Source organism: Colossoma macropomum, unplaced genomic scaffold, assembly GCF_904425465.1.
Source record: "Colossoma macropomum unplaced genomic scaffold, Colossoma_macropomum, whole genome shotgun sequence".
In the NCBI taxonomy this organism is placed as follows: domain Eukaryota; kingdom Metazoa; phylum Chordata; class Actinopteri; order Characiformes; family Serrasalmidae; genus Colossoma; species Colossoma macropomum.
In genome coordinates this window covers 37,682,615-37,702,410 of record NW_023494784.1, presented here as the reverse complement: position 1 = coordinate 37,702,410, position 19,796 = coordinate 37,682,615, and the positions used below count along the sequence as shown (strand labels likewise).

At 36.9% G+C, this 19,796-nt stretch overlaps 1 protein-coding gene across 1 annotated transcript in view; it reads right to left on the bottom strand.

The window, feature by feature from the left end:
* The window catches only part of LOC118808419 (protein mono-ADP-ribosyltransferase PARP14-like), a 36,373-nt gene extending 21,289 nt beyond the window's left edge, over positions 1-15,084 (bottom strand). The window contains 11 exon segments of the mRNA XM_036571083.1: positions 319-492; positions 3,055-3,117; positions 3,399-3,503; positions 4,738-4,825; positions 5,728-7,229; positions 8,696-8,932; positions 9,400-9,636; positions 10,880-11,038; positions 11,142-11,163; positions 13,020-13,186; positions 14,654-15,084. Of these exon segments, the coding sequence (XP_036426976.1) occupies positions 319-492; positions 3,055-3,117; positions 3,399-3,503; positions 4,738-4,825; positions 5,728-7,229; positions 8,696-8,932; positions 9,400-9,636; positions 10,880-11,038; positions 11,142-11,163; positions 13,020-13,186; positions 14,654-14,825 (2,926 nt within the window). The 5' untranslated portion in view covers positions 14,826-15,084.
* Positions 15,085-19,796: the final 4,712 nt, after the last annotated feature.

The following is a 19,796-nucleotide window of genomic DNA, read 5'->3' as shown; positions in this document are numbered from 1 at the left end:
ACTCTGATGCTTTACACAATGCAGCACAGGTCACTAGAATGACTAATGGTCATTCTAAAGTAGTGGTCACCAATCCTGGTCTTGGAGACCTAACATTGGTCCAGCTCTGCCACACGTGATTGGTTGATGGGATGCATTTGTGTTAGATGGGTATGTTAGATACAGGCTGGAACTAAACTCTGCAGGACAGTAGATCTCCAGGAGGAGGGGTAATGACCACTGTTCTAAAGCAATCTGTTTGAAACTCTATTGTTGAAATAATATGAACTCTATTTATGTGTTTATGCTCTGCAGGTCATGGACTGGTTGTGGTCTCACCTGTCCCGATTGCAGGGATGGCCACTGTGGCAGCCATTTTACTTTCGCATAGTTTCAGGACCTTCTCAATGGAGGTTATGATGTCTGCAGCATGAATGGGCCCAAACATCTGAGCGATGTGCTTACAGGAAAGATTGCCACCGCCTGTCAAGATCACATCATCTGATCTAGGACCTGGCAAGATTCACACAAGATTAGAGACACTGCTGGACAGAACTAGCCTGGTGTAAAAAATCCCAAAATCTGAAAAATCTTACAAACTTTCACTTTGATTTGCTCCATTGACTTGTTAGGCCTGAATCAAGAAGTCGGGAAATGAACCTCTTGTTAAATCAACTTGGGGGAAGAGCACCATTTATCTGGAATCATCATTCAGTTTTATTTCATATTATAAAACCAATTCTTACTGCAGGTATATGTATGAAATGACTCTATAAACATGCAAGTATTCTACAACTTTATAGTTTTCAAACAGTGGTGTAGGATTCATTTTACGTTTGTGGAGGACACACTGCTCATACCACCCGATTCATCATATGATTAGTGGTAAGCGTGGTGTTATGTTAAAGATATATTTAAAAAATACTGTTACTATTTTCATTGTACTACTTGTCATTCTCTAGCATCAAAGAAGAACAGCTAGCACAATCTGCTATCATGCACAAGGTCATTAAAATGTGCCAGAAGGTACAGAAACCCTTTAGATTTAAACCACAGTTGTGATTTAAACATGAGTTGTGTAACATGGGTTGTGCCTCTTCCCCAAGTGGATGAATCTAATGATTGCAAGTGCATTGAAAGAGAATTAAAAAGCCTCTTTTCCTGAGCCGTGCTGCACTTGTGTGAACGCGTAAGACCGGCTACAATTTCTTTTTCCCACTTCTGTGCTTCTAAACCAGAACCAGGAAATGATTAAGAAAACTACACAAAAGTGTGGCTAACTGGTAATCGAATCGAGCCTGTACTGGGCTGTTTGGATCTGTAGGCCACTAGCTAAGCTAGAGAGGAGCCGGCTAGCATTAGCCTCGCTGGGAGGCTATAGCCCCAAACACCACAGAACCACAGAACATGTTTAATTTCGACTTTCTGTCCCTCCAACACCTGCCACTCAACTTCGCTTCCTCAGATTTCATTCATTATCATCTTAATTTGCATCAGTAAAGCTTTTGTTGGTCAGAATCAAACCTGTTTTGTGGCCAGCAAAGCTGGTGGCATGCTAGCTAAGCCAGTGTTTATCAGCTACTCTCTCCAAGTTAGCAGCACTGTGTAACAATTAACAATTGTTGTTGGATTGAAGCTATGACACCGTTCATTTATTTGCCATTCATGTGATCGAAATGAACTTATTTGATTGTTTTTAGATTTAAAACAACACAGCAGGGTTCTGTGGCACAATACCGACATGAATGTAGAACCAATCAGGGAATAGTTACGTCATTAGTTCATCCCATCGAACAGTTCTGTGGTCCCGAACACGGTTAGCTAACCGTGTTGAGAAAACCCAGTTTTTAAGCATTCCATGTCGAATTGTGTATGTGTGGAAATGCCACTGGAATTATTACCCTCTGCACTCGGAACCATTTGGCCCTGCAGTGGAACAGAGGCTAAAGAGAATTCAGTCAAAACTGAAGGTTGAAACTCAAAAAAGAAGGTCTGGCTCGATGTTTAGGCCTCAAATGATCTCAAAATCAACATTCTGATGAAAATATGATGAAAATAGTGACCTACTATTTTCATCATATTTTCATCAGAATGTTGATTTTGAGATCATTTGAGGCCTAAACATCGAGCCAGACCTTCTTTTTGAGTCTTTGCATATGATGTTAATATATGTAAGACGTATGACCCTCTCACTTTTAAAAGTTTATTTCAGACTTTGCAGCGCACACTCACTATATTTTAGCCTGTTTTTATTTTCTTGACTCTGATACGTCTTTCAATTTTAGCAAAAAAAGCTTAAACAGTGCAACTTTAACAATTAATAGTAATCACAACACTATTTCTAAACTCTAGTCACAAGGATGCAGGAATTATTGGGAGGGATAATCCACATCTCTCTAAACATGGGGCAGTTTTGATTAATTAGTAGAAAGCTGTACATAAATTAATAAATGTTGTGTCCAAACTGATAAAGTGAGCCATGGATGATTCTCTAATGAATGAGAAATTTGTAGAATTTTAAGAATGAAACTGTAATAAAATTAACATCCAGAACGAACGTATTCAAAAAGTAGGGATCAAATGTAAGGCAGATAACTTATCAAGGAAGTAGTGTAAATAGATAATTACCATATATTGTTAAACAGTTACTAATATTGAATAAAATATCTTAAAATACTTTGTGGTGTCTACCTTCTAAAATTTCAACCTACAGTAAGTACATAAAGCTATTAATGAATAAAATAACAGCATTATTAATATGACAAGTGATTCCAAACCTTCGAGGGGTAGTGCATGTCAGTTGAGTTTATAACAAATAACATGCTAATATGTTTATATATATATATATATATATATATATATATATATATATATATATATATATATATATACATATTATAATAATATGATGTTTTTGTGAACTTTCTTATCACCAAGTAAAAATGGTTGACTGGTTAAAAATGGCTTGATTTTGGGAGCAAAACCAAATAAAACGTTGTGAGACTCAAGATTCTTGAACATTATTCATACAGGACATAAATTTTAGAAATCAAATATACATTAAAAAGAAATTACCATGCTTTAAGTATTCATTCACAATGGATTTCCCTGCTGCTTTGAAAATTGCACCAGAAACCCCTGTTAAACAAAAGACAATATACATTGAAAGCATGCAGCAATACTGCCTTGCAAATCACTAAACAATATTTTAAGCCATGATTCACTTTATATTACATTCCTAAGACAAGTTTAATCGAAACTTTAAAGTTGTCAGCCAACTCTTCTATTATTGAGTAAATCAGTTACAGGGAGGCAGTCTGTAAACTGTAGAGCTCTGTCACTATTGACCTGAACTTAATTAGCAATACAGTCATGTGTTAAGTTGAGGTTTTGCTAATTGAAGTGTACAAATGACTCACCAATGTGCACATTTAAATCCCTGTTGTTGGAATTGACAATAACATCCACGGTCTCTTTGGTGATGTCTCCTTTTTTGAGAGATACTTGCACTCCATGAACAATCACTATAAACCACATATAGAAAAAACTAAAAGTGAGCAACACCGTCAAGCTTAGCACTGCACTGCAATCCATTAATAAGTCATGTATACGAGCAACCTGCAGATCTCTGCTACAAATGGCAATGTAATCTTTGTTTCCATCACCAACTGTATTAACAATTAAGGAGAAAGTGGCATAAGTGCAAATGTCACAACGTATGTGGGGTTTATTGTAACTCATGGGGGGCTAGAGGTAATAGTTCCTAAAAAGCCTGGAAAATCAATGTAAACACAATTCATTCAGTACAATTCTATGTTGTATGAACCAGACAAGGTTTCCGATTTAACTGCATAAAAAATTGTTGACTCATTGAAAGAAATATGATTAGTGAAAAAGATGCTATGTCAAACGTGGCAGATTTATTTTTGACCATAAAGTAGAACAATATCAGGATTATAATTCTAAAATATATTTTATTGGTGTTAATTTTCGTATTTGGTGCTTAGTATCTTTATTATTTTAACGAACATGTATTAGGGCTCTATTAAGGTCTTCTTTGTTGTTCAGTTAGCCCATATTAAACATTTCTAAATGTTTTTCTTTATGCATTTTATTGATTATGACCTATATTAGTACATACTAATGATGCATGAATAAGATGTGACTTTAGTCATAATTTATGCTCAATAATTTGCATAGCAATGTCTTAAAAGTGTTTATTTTGCATTATTACAATTAATTAGTGCTTTTTTACATAACATACTTCCAATTATACTGAGACGGGTTATATTAAATAAAGCTTAGAGAATAAACATTTTAGAAGTGTCTAATTTAGGCTTTACTATAAAAAACACAAGACGTTAAGCCACAAGAGGTGTTCCTCAATATAAAATGATAACTTCTTATTTACGTCACCTACAGTACTTTTTGGTAAATCTATGCATAAAACATCCAAAGAAGTAACAAATTTGAATGGAGATGGAGGAAATGGACTTTCCTCATTATTTGCATTTGGAGGTTTAGGTTAAAACCAACTCCACCATGTGGTAGCTGTACTTCAGCCTGGCTTGCTTTCACTGTGAGTTATTCATACTTTTCAAAACAGTGCTACATTACAGCCACTAACATGTTCATTAAAATAATACAGTGTAATTATATAGAGTCAATTCTGTGACGTACATACACAACTTCATAAAAAGTCCATGTAACATTTTACCCCACATTGGGTTGTGCCCCAACCATAATAAAGAAAATTACCTGATGTGTCTGATCTGAGTTTAGGTTTCAGAGCTTGTGTGGCAACCTGAGAAGGAGTACTTGTTGGGAATGTAGCTTTAGGAAAACCCTAGCAGGAGAGATCAGTTAATGACAGCATAATGTATGTACTCTTTTTTACATTTCAGGTAACTGTACTGTGTAAAAGTCAGAGACCACCCTTCGTTTAATTCATTCGAAACAACCATTAAGTTTTTTTTTTTTTTTCATTATCAGGAAAACAGCAGAAAAAAATATTTAACAGAAAATTACATGAAAGCCTCAACAACTAAATATAATACCATATTTTCCAGTATTCAGTGTGTCCACTCATCACCTTTATTACAGCTTCCATTCTTTTCTAGAGACTAACTTCTAGTTTTTCAAAGAAATCAGGAGGGATATTTTTACACACCTCCAAAGTTCAGTCTTTGAAGTTGTTTTTTTCTGCTTCTCACCATGCAAGTAATCTCAAACACATTCAGTGATGTTGAGGTCTGGGGGTGTTCCACAAGGCAGGATTTCTCAGTTAGCCAGATAACTTACACCCAAAGATGAGGACCGTCCAATGGGAATGTCCCTCAGCTCTGTTCCTATTGGACAGGCTTGACTTTGGGCTTAAGTTATCTGGCTAAACTGACAAATCCTGCTTTGTGGAACACCCCCCTGGACTTTGGTCAGTCTATTATTCTTTAAGTGCTGTTTATCTGATGGGAACAGTATTGATGGCCTGCCAGGTCATGCAAGTGTTTGGTAAGAGTCCAATTTTCTCTTTAGCCTTTAATCATTTTTCAACTCTATTTTTACAACTATTTTCATGTGACTTTCTCAATCTTATGCAAATGGACTATCTTATACCTAACCTCCTAACCTCTTTTCCTTTTCTGAAAAATGAATAACCTGTACTGTAGTATCTGACTTTTGCACTGTATTGTACATAACAGAGAAACCTGTTTGACTGCATTGCCAAAAGTTAAAGGAAATGAAACTCACCAGTTCTACTACAACGTGGTGAAACTCCTCCACTATTTTCACATCAGAGTCTACCACATATATGTTCTTCACATTCTTCTGGGTGTTTCGATGATCACCGATGAATTGCAGAATTGCTTCTCTGACTGCTTTACAACTTTCTTTCACTGAAAATCCAAAAGGTCCACAGCCAAGTACAGGCATTGCTACAGAAGCACTACCGCTTTGCTCTGCTTTATAGAGACTGTCGACTACGGCGGATTTCAAGTAATGAGGGCCCAAAGTTTGGGAGCTTTTGGGCAACACAGCATAAATGAGTGTTTTGGTACTGAGATTGCCTGGGTTACTAAGAACTACATTCCCAGTAAGTAAAGTTTGTTTCTGTTTCTGGAGTTTGTTGCAGACCTCTTGAATCCGAGAACCTCCAATTTCAAGGAAGTGCTGGGCAGTAGGGTTGTCAAAAGCCAGGCTTGTAGACATTGGACAAATCAATGCATCAGCAGTGTACTGATGCAAGTCACCCTCAGTTATTGTTAAAGTGATGCACCTGTTTATTTTATGTTTGAAAGTCTTTGCAGGACCAGCTTTGCCCAGTTGCTCAATGTACAGGGTGCAGTTCCATTCGTTGGCTTTAGCCTTAACATTGGCTTCGTTCTTCTCAAGGACCTTTGACTCGCCTGATTTAGAATAAATCAGCTTCTCCATTACAATTGAGGATAATTGCTTCTTTACCACTGTAACAGCATATTGGATCTTGTCCTCAGCTGCTGTAACATTCAGAAAAGGTGTACTTGGAGTGTCACAAGCATATTCCAAGCTTATCCCAAGGTCTCTGACTTCTGGAATCTCTGACAAGTTCATGAAAGACTTGATGAACTCCATTTCTTGCACAGATTCGAGAGGGATCTTTTCTACTGAGTTCCTCTGAATCACAGTAGCAGTGGGTTTTCTCTCCATGACTAAATTTGCAGTTGTTCCCTTCACAAGGTTCTTGATCTTGTCTAATAGGACACTGACCACCTCCGTAAGACCAACTATTACAATCTTAGACTCAATTTCCTTGAAAACGATATCAGCCTCAGGAGTGATGAGTGTAAGACAAGTGCTTTCCACACTTTTCCACACTTTGAGCTCAACTGCTACCTCAGCTGCACTGTACTTCGTCAGAAATTCTTGGGCTGCCTTTCTTGCCTTGTTCTCCCATGTTGGTCCAGTTTGCAGTGCAGCCAACGACTCTTTGTCTACAGCCATCTCCACAACTAACTTTCTTGGAAATGTGGTCTTGTCAAAAAGGACCTTGGCATGAACCATCTTGAGTTGATCCTGAAGGTGTTTTTTGCACTGGTCATTATTTTCAATGAAATTGAGGACTCTCACATCAACAGGAATGGCTATGTTTGTTTGTACCCCAGACAATGTAGGTGTTTCACCAGTCAGAGCCTTCTGGAGACTTGAGTAAAACAAAAGCACGGTAAGTTCTTCACCACAAAGATGGTGCTTCTGTTCCACCACTCGATATGCGGCTAGGAAAAGAGAGGTTAAAGTTACAGGTGCTCTCTGAATCAACTTTCAAAATGAAAGTAGCTTTTCTATAGCTACATATTGTGTTGATAACTTTCACGAAAAAAGTATTCACTAACACTCTTTTAAGCCGTTATTTAAGCTGTTATCATCCAGTTTCACCCAATTCTCTTCTAATGTCATTTGAAGCTATGTCATTTACCACATTTGTCTAATGAGTAGGGGTGGGACAAAATATCAATACAGCAATATATCACTTTCTTTTGCGATATGTTATTGATACACTGGCACCAAATATCAATTTATTTATTGAAACATGCATGCGCTGTAAATGCTCTAAACGGACTCCCAATTTGATGTACCAGATTTGTCTTTAAGTTTATACAGTTAGAAAAGATTTTAATTAGGCAAAGTTGTGTTCTACCTTTAGACATTTTTACCACAGAACTATTTATGGCTATCTTACATCGGAATGATGACACACACAGTCAGTGTATGTGTGTTAAAGTGGCATGAAGCTAAGCTATGCACTTTGTTGTACTGTGTTTCTTATTAGATGTCAAATTCTGTGAAATTGACACTAATAAACACATAATTCCTGCTATTTGCCTATTTATGATTATTTTATTTTCTTCAGTTACACAGATATCGTCATGTATCTTAGAGGATTGTCTTGCAATATATTGAGTATCACAGTATCGCAGTATCGTGATTCATTATCGTGGGCAATGTACCGTGATCATATCATATCGTGAAATGCCCTGTGATTTCACCCCTATTACTGAGCTGCTGCACAACAGCTACTGAAGTCTGAGGATGTGGCCTGGAGCAAGAACTAGCAAGAGAAACTTGTCCTTCTGACAGGATGATAGTACGATGAACTCTACTGCAGTAGAGTACTCTACTGCCAACACTCGAAAGTCTCGTTTTAATACTTTTTTTAACATGCCAGCGCCAACTTTGACTGACCACTTGGAAATGTTACACAAGTGGGCACTCGCAGAACAAGGAGAGGATGGGACAACGTGGAGCAGATTTATCAACTGGAATTCACCTGCCCTCAGCTAGGTTAGTCTCAGTAAGATAATCATTTAACATTTATGAGATGTTGGAACATAATTTACATAAATTTTGTGAATAATTTTTTTCTGGCTTTAAGCTTTGGTTTAAAATTGTGCTGTATTGTCTTTGTTTGTTGTTGAGGCCTGTGTAGCCTTTATCTTGCTAACTTGCAAACTAGCAGAGTAGTGAAAGCAAGACTGAACAGCAGAAGAGCACTTGCTTTGGTCCAAGATGCTCTTTAAAAGGGTGCTAATGCTCCAAAGCACTCCACTTACATATAGTACTCTGCCTCAAACTGACCATCCAACACTCACCCAACACCAGAGTACTTGTGTAACCTTTTTCACATCATGCATTACCAACTACTGACCTGGTCAATGGTATACTATGGTATACTAAAACCTACCATGACGATCCTTGAAGGTGATGACCACACTCTTTTGTTTGTTCATCCACAGCAAGGATTTTATATCTCCTCCTCCACTTTTCATATTGTTGCTAAAATGTCCAGTGAGGATGTCTTCTTTAATCCGGATCATGTCCCCCTGGACCAGGACTGAATCTGTGAGCTCCAAGCGGGAGACTCTAATGTCCATACCCTGAGGCTTTTTGGTGGTGCATGCAGTCATGAAGTTGTTCACATCTGCAAACATGATAAAGATTATCAACATTTTCTTTTATCTAATCAGTCAGACATCTAAAATAAGAAAGCGTATCCCAAGGACCAACACTTATTTTCAGTTTCACTTTACATATCGCTGTTGTCGGATCAAAACCTCATATCTCCAAAATGGTAACTTTACAGGAGAAGGAAAAAACGTAATTTACTTTTAATGTAAGCCAATGGAACCAGAATTTTCTGGAAAAGTCCATTTGGGTCGTTTCTTTTGGTCCATTTATCATGTGTGTAAATTTCAATGTGAATAGCAATTATGTCAAAAACTGAAAAACGACAAAAATGCCGATATGAGGTTTTGTTCCGAGCGCAGCGCTATGAAATTTTAGCTTGTCTTTACATTTGTATTAGTATAGAATGTTTGCCACATCCATTTTTTGAACAAAGATGTTTTCCAAAAAATAAAACTCCTGCACTCGTCTAGTCTAACTCACCAATGTCTTCTTTGAAGGTGACCACGATCCTGTCTTCATCCAGAAGCTCCCAGGTATGTTCCGCTTTTTTACTACAGCTGCTAATGAACAGGGTAACTAATTTGTATTTGCAGGCATCTTTAAACCCGGTTAAAATGAAGCGACGGGGGTCCCACTTCTCTGCCACATTTTCTTCATCATACACCTCCACTGAAATGCCAAAGTCATGTTCCTTCACAGCAAGGATTTCCAATAAATCTAGGAAGACAATGCAAAAGTGTTTATTTATTATTTTTTTAGCATCTCACTAAGTGGGGGATCTCGACTTTTCCACCAAATTTCACTGGATCTGTATTACAATGTATGTTGTATATATGAGTAAAATACCTCCAAACAAACCTGCAAGCTTTGTCAGATATGGTGGTTACATGGCTTTTCCAGTAGTAGCCTAACATTTGAGTAGCTAGTGTTGGTATATAATAGTGTTGAAGTACAATATCGGACTTTTTTTCACACAACATAATTTTCATGTAGCAATATTCAAATTTTGACTCCTTAATGTTATATGTAGCAATATTCAAATTTCGACTCCTTAATGACCTCGCAAATTCAGAGGATCCAGTGACCTTCAGAGGAGAACTGTACAAAAATTGGAGCATTTTTGTTTGCTACAGTGCGTGGCAGCTGCAGTTTCTAAAAAAACGCACTTAGACCCAGAAGAGCACACAGTACGGAATGATGCACAAGGTTTGTCGTCTTGCATCAATGGGCATGTTTCATTCTGTGTTCAGTCAGACGGAAATGTGGAACCAGTTTTTTTTGGCAGTTTTCCACCTCAGTAAACTCATGTCCAATTCCACCCTCTCACCCATCACACAATACTAGCACATGCTTCCTCCAAGACATGTGATGTGCCACTGCGTCCTTTTGAACTGGAACTAGTGGAATGTGATTGGACAGCTCAACACGCTTGGAGGAGAATGCTAACTGCAGAGGGAGGGAGAGGGAGGATCATCCTACCCACCCAGACAGAACAAGGCCAGTTATGCCCAGTTGGACTCCTGGCTTTTTTGCATTAAACAGTGCTGTGTTATCATATGTTCATTGTTATATGACAAAAAGTAAAAAATTCAGGAAACGACCGCAATATACAGCGATGGGCGATCGAACATTCTCCTCATTCAGTGGTCAATGGATACCATACTCTAAAGGAGCTACATTTCTTGGCGGAATACTTGTTCATGTCGATTATTATTAATAATAGCATAAATTATTTTCTGAAAAATTGTATTCTATCATGTTCATGTTGGCTGCCATTTTATAAAAGCAAAAAGCCAAGAGAGGCTGTGCATTACTGCAATTTTATCAGAGGGAAGGGAGTTTTAGAACATGCTTCCCATGATAAAATCGCAGTAACGCATGGCCTGTAGTGGCTCATTACTTTAATGTTTCAATCTGGACCTAAAAGTATTTTTTCTCTAAAAAAAATAAGACATGTTACCTGAATGGCTGGCCAGGTTTAGGATCCAGCTGCTTTCTCCATGTTTTATTACTTCAATCTGCTCTGAGAACTGTTCAAAATACAGAATAAGTATGTCTTCATCAACAGAATCACTGCTGCTGACCAGCAGGCTTCGACTTCTGCAGTCCGCTTCATTCTCTAACGCAGAAAAAATCACAGTGTCAAGTATTTTGGTGATGATGTTCTTAGCACAGGTGCCATATTTTTAAAACTCTGAAAAAAAGAGCTAAGAAAGACTTACCTTTGTGACCTTCAGGCTCAGCCTATTTCATCAGAGGTTTTCATCAACATGAAAAGACAATAATAGAACTTTCTAAGACAAAGACATGATAATGTGCTGGAATTGATAACATTAGTAAACTTGCTTCTCTTTTTAAAAACTAAAGAAACAAGACCAACATGTAGAGTCAAGGCAAATATGAGCATTCCTCATAAATAAAGATGACTGAGTGTGATCGAGACATGAGTGTGTAGGGAATGGGGTCCTGAACTTTCTCTCTTGTGTTATTGTTACGCTGATAAGATTATATGTGGTTATTCTGATGATTCCTGATTTATGGTCTAGGTGGGAATACTGTGTCTCTCGGGAACAGCAGGCTGAGCTGTTTGCATTTTTCAACTAGATAAGAGGGGAACACAGTGAGTGTGGGAAGAGAAGGGAGACTCAGGGCCTTTTGTGGCAGTTTCGGACGCCTTCTTTCCGTGTGTTATGTTCAAAACTGGCCCACAAGCCTAAACACACAGTTTAAGCACTGTAAAAAATGGCTCAGATCATCCTAAAAATTGCTTTATGTGGTAACAAGTAAATTAACTAGGTTTATTCAATCTTAATAAATACTTTGAATGAACGATTCTTTGAATCAATGTATTTTTTGAGTTGAATAAAACTAGTTAAATTGCTTGTTACAACATGAAGTCATTTTTAGGTTGATCTGATGAGTCATTTTTACAGTGTATGGGCCACGTATGGATTTATTGGACGATTGTGCAGAAAACGTGTGGAGATATTGGTGCAGCAGATAACATATTTCCATTATTTACTAAGATTTGAGAATATCTGAAAAACATTTCTTCTCTTGCAGATTTCTCAGCCGACTGATCACATACATGGCTATTCGCTGCTGTTTAGAGAAAACTCGTATCTCCAAAATGGTAACTTTACAGGAGAAGCAAAAAACCTTCTTTACTTTTAATGTAAGTCAATGAAACCAGACTTATTTCCAAGTCATTTTGGGCCGTTTCTTTTGGTCCATTCATCATGAAATTTATACACAATGTAAAGGCCAACAGGCATTTTCAAATTCTGTCAAAAACTCAAAAAGACAAAATTGGAGATATAAGGTTTTGTCCCGAGAGCGGCATTTACTACACTGTAAAAAGTGTCTCGTCAAATGAACCTTAATAAATGACTTCATGTGGTAACAAGCAGTTCAAATGGTTTTATTCGACTCAATAAATTACATCGACTGAAAGAATTGTTCATTCAAAGTATTTATTGAGACTGAATAAAACTAATTAATTTACTTGTCACCACATGAAGTAATTCATTTAGGCTGATCTGATAAGCTATTTTTTGCAGTGTATGCTTTTGTTTACATTATTATTAAAGCATCATAATGGAGGAGTTTTTCAAATAAATCTGACAAATCCATTTTGGCATTTTTGAACTTATCATTCTTGGCTTAGTCAAGTAGAGTAAAGTGAACTTTAAGAGATTTTGCATTAAGGGTCAATTATTTTACTGTCCTCTTCTTAACAAAGTGCACACATTTAAATGGCCTTACATACTTTTCGTAAAATATCAGTTTATTCATTTAGATTATTTAAATGCATGACTTTTTATGTATACTTTTGTTTTCAGTATTTACTTATGCAAGCCTTGAAACTTGATTGCTTTGGCTGTGTGATGTAACTTTCCAGGAATGCTTCCTTGTTTGTCAAGTTTCCCAGCACACAGACTTTAAAATTACAGAACAAAGTTCACATCTTGAAAGAAATGATAAACATATTAATAACTTTTCATTGTCATTTTCATTTGAGAAATACACAGTACATATTGACTTGACCAAACTGGACAAATAAACAGCTGGAAAACTGGCAAAATAAAAATGAAAGTCACCTGACTAGCAGTAGTTGGCTCTGTTTCCCTCTTACGTCTAGGCCGCACAGAAGGTTTCACCTTCTTAGCTGGAACATCTTTATCTTCCTGCTCCTTTATTGTTAACTTGACCACTCCCAAATCTCTGAAATCAAGCTGATGGACTCTAGCGAGCACATTCTGTGCATCTGTGGGTTGAAAAGGACATTAACCAATAATTTCAACATTTTGAGTTACTAGAAGTTTCAGTACAAATGAACAAAAGAATGAAACACAGCAGAGGCTGCAAGGAACCCTTTATAACAGTTTTTCCATCAGAAAAACCATTTAATGCAAAGAAATATTTATGTATTCAAATGCTTCACTCTTAGCAAAAAGGGTTCTATATAGTCCCAAAAAAAGGTTCTAGGACTTGTAACAATAGCAGAACTCTTACTGGTACTACATAGAACCGTTCATTAAAAACATATGCAACAGGTTTTCTATCACAGAGAAGAACCATTTACCCATGCAAAAACCTTTTATGCCCCATGTGTCAAACAGGCCCGTGACACAGTCCTGTTCGGCCTGCGAAATTACTTTCATTTTCTGATTAGCCCGTTTCACCCTGAGCTGCACTACAGTCCCCAGCATGCACTGCAATATAGTGTGCATTGTAACCCCCTCCCCTAACAACAATCTGTGGGCCAGCAGTTACACAAAAAGAAAAGATGCCTGGTGTTGAGTTCAAGCAAACAGGCAGATTTAAACAGTTCTCTTCAATCTTAGCAAAAATGGGTTCTAGGACTTTACAACAGCAGAACCCATTTTGGTGCTACACAAAAGCATTTTTTAAAAAGTTCTTTAAAGAACAAATAGGTCACAGTAGTTTTTATAAATCTTAGAGAAACACAATTTAACCATACAAAGAACCAATTAGGCATTCAAATGACTCTTTGAACTTTGAACAATATTTCCCATAAGAAAGAACAATTTGACCATGTATAGAACCGTTTATGCATTCTGATCGTTAGTTTGCACTCTCAGCAAAAGGGTTCTAAATGGGTCCAAAAAAAAGTTCCATGACTTGTAACAACAGCAGAAGCCTTTCTGGTGCTAAATAGAAGCGTTTAAAAAAAAAAGGTTCTATAAAGAATCATATACAACAGGTTGTCTATCAGAGAGAAGAACCAATTAATCAAGCGGAGTACCATTTATGCGATTTTGCAAAGATTCTACATGGAGTTCTATGACATGAAACAATAGCAGCACCTTTTTTGGTGCTGCATAAAACCGCAGAACCATTTTAAAAAGTTCTTTAAAGAACTGTACAAAAGATGTTTTCCATCACAGAGAAGAACCAGTTAACCATGCGGAGAACCATTCATGCATTGTAATGGTTCTTTGAACTCTTTGTAAAAAGGGTTCTACATAGTACCAAGTAGGTTATTTTACTTGTAACAATAGCAGAACCTTTTTTGGTGCGATACAGAACCACAGAACCACAAGTTTTTTAAAAACCATATACAACACTCCATCATATATTAGAGCCATTTATGCATTCAAACATTCAGAAAGTTTTGGGGTTTAGGGGTTTTTGGGTCTATATACAACCTCTGTCTTTAGTAAAGAACCCCTAATGAACCCTGTTTAATGGTGCAGGTATCAGGTCTTACCTCCTTCACTCAGGTAAACGAGCAGAGCTTTCCGTTTGTCCTCTGGATGCTCCTGTATCCGCGCTGCCTCTCCTCCAGACCTCTTCTTGTTTTTGAAATATAACTCTAACTTCGGTATCACACAGTCCAGATCGTCTGGAAGACCCTCTAGCAGCAACTTCTTCTCAGCCATGATGGACGTTTTCCAAAAGTAAAGTGAAATCTAGTCTCTGCAGACACTTCCAGCTACCTGAGTGAACCATGTGACCTTCCAGCGCAGACTCTACAGACTGACCGAGTCCACAGCAGGTGTGTTTATTTTCGAGCAAAATCTTAAAGCCTGTTTACAGAGAATGTGCAATGCTCGCATATTCACAGGCTCTTCACTGCACACTATAAACCAGATGAACTTCGGCTTTGAAGATCTGTAAACAGGCTGTGGAAACTCCCCTGGCTTAGTTTTTTCTCCACCTGTGTTCCAGAAAGCCCCACCTCCTGTGCTGGAATTGGCTGAGGAAAGGCAAGCCTTTTTTGCCTATTAGGTGCATAAACAGAGAAGGCTGCAGTTACCAGAAACCAATATGAACTACTTATGAAAATAACTACAAAACAAACAAAGCATGAAATGTTCCATACACACACACACACACACACACACACACACACACACACACACATATATACACACCAAACAAAAAACTGAAAAAAGAAAGAAAAACTTATTTAGGGGATAGATGAAACAAATAGTCTATTCAGTCTTAGTATGAAGCAAATTTCTGCCAGCAAAATAATGTTACATCTAAGAGCAATTTTGCAAATTTTTTACAATCGTATTGTTAATGTTTAATTTCTTCTCTTTTAAATCTATTGTTTTAATCATGATTTTAATTCATATATATATATATATATATATATATATATATATATATATATATATAAATATATATATATAGTTTAAAAAGATGTGGAAATCTTTTTAAACTTTCATTTGAAGTATCTTTAATCTTACTTTCTCATTTATAAGAATCAGTGCGTATGAAAAGTGCTATATAAACAAACTTGCCTTGTCTAAATTTGTTAGATGTATTTGGAGGTAAAGCAAGCCTTCACCAAGACAATAAGCTTAATTACGGGGGGTCCTGCAGAGCTACCATTCAACTCCTCAGCTAGTTAGTAAGGCCTTCCCCTTGTAGAGTAATCAACAGGTTGCAAAGTTGTAGGTAAATGTTTTTTTAAAAAAGTTCGAATTTTTTTTAAATCCATTATCTCTTGATATTACAACACAAGGAATTTACTACAAGAAGTAAAAAACAACACAATTTGAGTTTGCATTACGGTTACAGTAATATTATTCAGCAGGTTTCTGTATGTTCTGTCAGGCTGCTCATAAAAGTGATGTGCAACTGCAAACTGCAAATAGACCAATAAACCAGCAACATCATTAACTTCGGTGGATAGGCCTATGTCATTCTGCTTGGTCAGGACATTTTTTCATATAAAATATGATATATATATATATATATATATATATATATATATATACACATGGAGAGAGAGAGAGAGAGACAGAGAGAGAGAGGGAGATCTCTCTCTCTCTCTCTCTACATTTCATTAGCTACGCTTATATATCGTTCAATATTGTCATAGTTTTATTACATTTTGTGTTATAAAAGTAAATTAAAATTGTCTTAAACTATTACTGTAATCTGAAAATAATCAATTAATTAATGTAATAATTTTATGGTCCAAATAATATTATACATCATCCTTTCTTGACGTGTTCACATTGAATCTGGTCTGTAAATACATGCCTTTTACACTGTGTCAAAAACCATTCTGTCCAAAATGACCTACCATGTTTGATCTTGGGTAAAAAGAATGACTGAGATTAAAAAATAGAACATACATGAACACTGCATTTCATATTTTCAGCATAAACAGGGGACCAATATTTAGAAATCAAACTGGAACATTTAAATAAACAGGTCTGTCTCTGCTAATACAGATTTAGACAGAGCAGTTAATACTTTTATGCACATTCTGCTGTGAATTTGACAAACTGGCCTTATAGCTGCAGATACATCGTTACAGAGCAATGACTATTCTGACTTGAACTGGTTCACAGACATAACAAACACCATCTCTTGCAGCTAGACACAATTTCATTAACTAGGTTCAGTCAACAAAGCTCAGTCAGGCCCAGAGCCTGGAATGTTTTCAAATCATCTTCACAGTCACTTTCACTCAGTTCCACAGCATCAAGGACAGTTCAGGGATCGGCAGATAAGCAAGTGCTTATCTCAATCGTAATACATCGTAAAGGAACAATTGGCCTCCAAGCACGGTGGTGATCAGAAAGTGAAAGAGACAGAGACATGACATGACACAAATGTTCTTAATAATTAATTTAACCCCTTAAATGGTCAGGGCCCAACAGCAGGCCTGAAGTTTTATTATACACTTCTATAACCTAAGATTAGCTCAGCTAGTTTGCACTGAAGTTCCTGTACTGAATAATTAATCTTAGTATGTAATTAGCCTGGAATTTTAAGGGGTTAAGTGAACACAGCAAGACTTTTTCCCAAGTAATTCTGGATAATTTCTCATGACATTTTCACACAATTCAGAGGGCAGCAGGCATTTTCACTGGTGTAAAAAAGAATAAAAAGAAAGGAAAAATTGACCTCTGTTGGTCCATTTTTGACAGATATTGTCTAGACATTTAACACATAAGGGCCGAAATAATAAGGATAATCTATAATTGACTTACTTCTAGATAGTAAAAATGACTATATTTCTAAACCATGCATGACAATGTTATAGCCTTAAAGGGGAACTCCACCAATTTTTCAAAATGATGGCATAATTAAATGGTCAAGATGTTAACAAACTCATTCAGTGGTTTGGTGTGAGATGCTCTGTTCTACAGAAACTTGCAAAGTCAGAATTGTTCACAGTGGTGGTGATAGGAACCAGACGTCCAACTCTAAAAGCTCCCTCACACAAAGTTATACATGAATGGTTATGAAACTGCTGCCTTTTGCCTCAGATATTGTTTTACTGTGTTTTCTCATGAAGTTTTAGCCTAAAACGTATTGTAATCAATTTATTTTAATCTATTCGTGGTGGAGGGGTACATGAAGGGGTTCTGAGGCAAAATGGTACCAAAACAAAACATATTTCTTCAGATTTTCCACTATTTTACCATCATCAACACCACAAATAAAAGCTCACAAGATACATGTAGGTACACTAGTGGTTTTGGATAGTAAATAAAATGGCCATATTTTTGTTGTAGTCACGGCAACCCCTGGTTCCTATCAGCACCACTGTAAAGAAATCTGAGTCTCGACAAACAACCACTTCATACCAAACCACTCTGAATGACTCAAACTAAATTATGTAGAATTTTTTACAAAACTGTGGAGTTCCCCTTAAACAACTCAAAGTGCAAAATGCTATGTTGTTGTCCTGACCATAGGGTGAAATGGATCCCCTTCCTTTAAGATAATTCCTACATACACTTATATGACATAACATTTTATGACATGGTCTCTCAGAAACTTGTAAGTGGCTCTTGCTTTATTTGATGCATGTCAGATGAAGACAATAAACTTCAAGTCAACCTGAAATCTTCAACACATTTTTACCTTGTTGGTTCATGTCTCTGGTCATATTAAGTGATATTCACCATAACATGCATTTAAATGACAAAACTCTTGTCTTCCTGTAATCTTCTGTTGCAAAAGTCAGAGACCATCATTGATTGATTTAATTTCCACTCAAAACAGCCTGTAAGTAAAAGTTATTAATTGATCTGGAGATTAGATATAAGATAATCCACTTGCATAAGGAAGGAGAAGGTCAACGAAAATCAAGCTGCTTCAGATTTGAAAAAATCCACAGGTGTTTCTGTCCATCCTTCCACTGTGAGAACATCACTGATTGTGTTTGGGATTACTTGGATGGTGAGAAGCAGAAAATGCTACACCAACTGAGAGGTGTGAGAAAATTTCCCTGCAGATTTCTTTGAAAAACCTCTGAAAAGAATGGAAACTGTAATAAAGGCAAACAGACGTCTCATGTTCTTCAGGGCAAAGTGAATGTTTATTGTGGATACAATAAAAAATGTGGCCTTATCAAGCCCAGGCAAAACCCTAATATATTCCCCAGTTTGGCCACTAGAGGTCATGAGAGGGCAGCAAGTTCGCTGTTTCATCAGTAGAATGGCACATGAAGTTTGTGATGACTGGAAAGGAATCTAGTCGTGGGTTAGTGTTTGCAGTTTCATTGCAGGGTCATAGCATTCTCAAGCCTAAATAAATAATGGTGGACAAACCTGTTTATGAGCCAAGCACTACTTTAAAATACTTAATATTTCAAAATTATAACGTTTGATATGCTGGGCTTTCGTTACAAACTACGTCATCATTTATACTTAACTGCTTCATAACTTTATTCTGCTAGCTGGCATGCTAAAGGCTACATAGCTAATGACAACAAAAAGAAAGGCTCTACGCCAAATTTATAGCCAGACAAAGCTATTTCACAAACAAATTTCATGTATATTTTGTACAAATTTCCACAAAAAAGAAGTGTTATGGTTGTTAGATTAGCCCATGGGTTAACCTGCTGAGCGTGAGTACATTTCGTCCGAAATATCCACTTCTTGCAGTCCCCTCCACCCCAGTGGCCACTTGTTCAATGTAGGTGTAACCAGAGATGTTATAAAGGCACTGGACACTGGTTGAAATAAAAATGGGAAATCTCATAATGCTGAACATGATGTGTTTGCAAAGAAATTCTCGCCTTTGAAGAAAATGAGCTAAGCTTGCTGGTTACACAGTGAGCAGGGAAAGCAGCCCCTCGTTGTGGAGATCTGTGCAAGCGAAATAGCCAGAACAACCAGAAAAACCAGGTTTTTGTGCATTACTTAGCCACATGCTGCAAAGTATTCATATATATATATATTTTTTTTTTTTTTGTCAGAATTACTCATTATTCCAAAAATGTTTTTGAAACATTTGACTTTCAGTTACAGGTAATTTGGTCTCTCCTCATTCAGAAAGACTGGACCTTGGTCTTGTATGGCTAGAAATAACTACCTGACGGGATGGTAAAGAAATACATAAAACAAAAACTGGAAGAAGAGAGTATTGTTACC